The sequence below is a fragment of the Cryptotermes secundus genome, unplaced genomic scaffold (assembly GCF_002891405.2).
Source record: "Cryptotermes secundus unplaced genomic scaffold, Csec_1.0 scaffold10837, whole genome shotgun sequence".
NCBI lineage: Eukaryota > Metazoa > Arthropoda > Insecta > Blattodea > Kalotermitidae > Cryptotermes > Cryptotermes secundus.
This window is the reverse complement of record NW_019737775.1, coordinates 1-1,303: the sequence shown is the minus strand read 5'-3', so window position 1 is coordinate 1,303 and position 1,303 is coordinate 1. Positions and strand designations below refer to the sequence as shown.

Below are 1,303 nucleotides of genomic sequence, written 5' to 3'. Positions count from 1 at the left end.
ATTCCAGTGCCCTGTGTGCTATAGTTATATTGAGCCTCCTATTCTCCAATGTGATAACGGTCATGTGATCTGCCCGAATTGTCATCCGAGATTGACTCTTTGTGCAGTGTGCAGGATACCTATGGGAGTCTTTCGGAACCGTGGACTGGAGGAGATTGCAAACAACATACTGCTGCCATGTAACTATGCAACACATGGCTGTGAAGTAAAGCTTATAATCACTGAGAGGAGGCAGCACGAAGAGTCGTGTGAATTCCGGCCATACTCCTGCCCGTTTCCAGAGAACTGTTGCAATTGGCAAGGTTCTCTGGAGGATGTGGCCCCTCATCTTAAGATATCTGATAGAGTGACTTTAAGTAATGAAGATGAGGATGTTAATTTAACAATTGGAGACATCAATAAGCCAGGACCAGTTTTCTCCTGCAGTATGCTGTCGCGCTTTGGCCACGACTTTATTGCGGTAGTTTACAAACCGAGGGGGGTTCATAGACAAGAAGAATTTTTTCTGACTGTACTTCTGATTGGCTCAAGAAAAGAGGCCGAAAACTATATATATAAGTTAGAACTGATTGGCCGAAGAAGATATTTGTCATGGAAGACAACAACAAGAACCATCCGTGAAGCAGACTTCTCATCAATCGTGAACTCTTGACTGTCTAGTACTGAAAGTCAGCAGTGCCCAACTCTTTGCAGATAATGGCAAGCTGAGCTTCGATGTGTCAATTTCTATGGTCTGAGACTGGCATACTTTGGAGTTGATAAGGTCTCAGCCCTGTTGCCTGTTACGGTTGCAACTTTTGAAAATACATTGTGATTTTAAATTATTGTCGGCATTTTCGTGGCCTATAATTTTTAATTCGGAAGGAATAAAATAAAAGCAACGGAATATAAAAATGTAACTCAAATAGTTTTATTCATTATAGAGTCAATACTGCAAAATGCTAAACAACTTCAATATCCGCGCCATTCGGGGCACGCAGTGTCCAAGCGGTATTCAGTTACCCTCCGAAGCTTCTCCAGCGTTTGCAGTGTAACTTTTTCGATCGCAGCAACAATTCTGAGCTTCAGCTCATCGAGTGACGTCAGAAGGGTCTTGTGAACAATGTTCTTAACGTATTCACGCAGGAAGAAATCACGCGGCATAATATCGGGTGAGCGTGGAGGCCACGGAATTTGTCCATCACGCCCAACCCAGCGCCCAGGAAATGCTTTAACCTATATCGGAGTGCATTATCTGAAGACGATATTTATTTCCATATTGAGTTCTATAAGGACGATGAGTTCTGATACCGGACTTTGTTCC

The 1,303-nt window shown here is 43.1% G+C and overlaps 1 protein-coding gene across 1 annotated transcript; it reads left to right on the top strand.

Moving 5' to 3' along the window:
• Positions 1–121: 121 nt before the first annotated feature.
• Positions 122–460, top strand: LOC111870499 (E3 ubiquitin-protein ligase SIAH1A-like; the record flags this gene model as incomplete). The annotated part of the gene is made up of 1 exon (XM_023862832.1): positions 122–460. A coding segment is annotated over exon 1 (339 nt), but the record flags the coding sequence as incomplete, so codon positions are not given.
• Between the last annotated feature and the right edge of the window lie 843 nt (positions 461–1,303).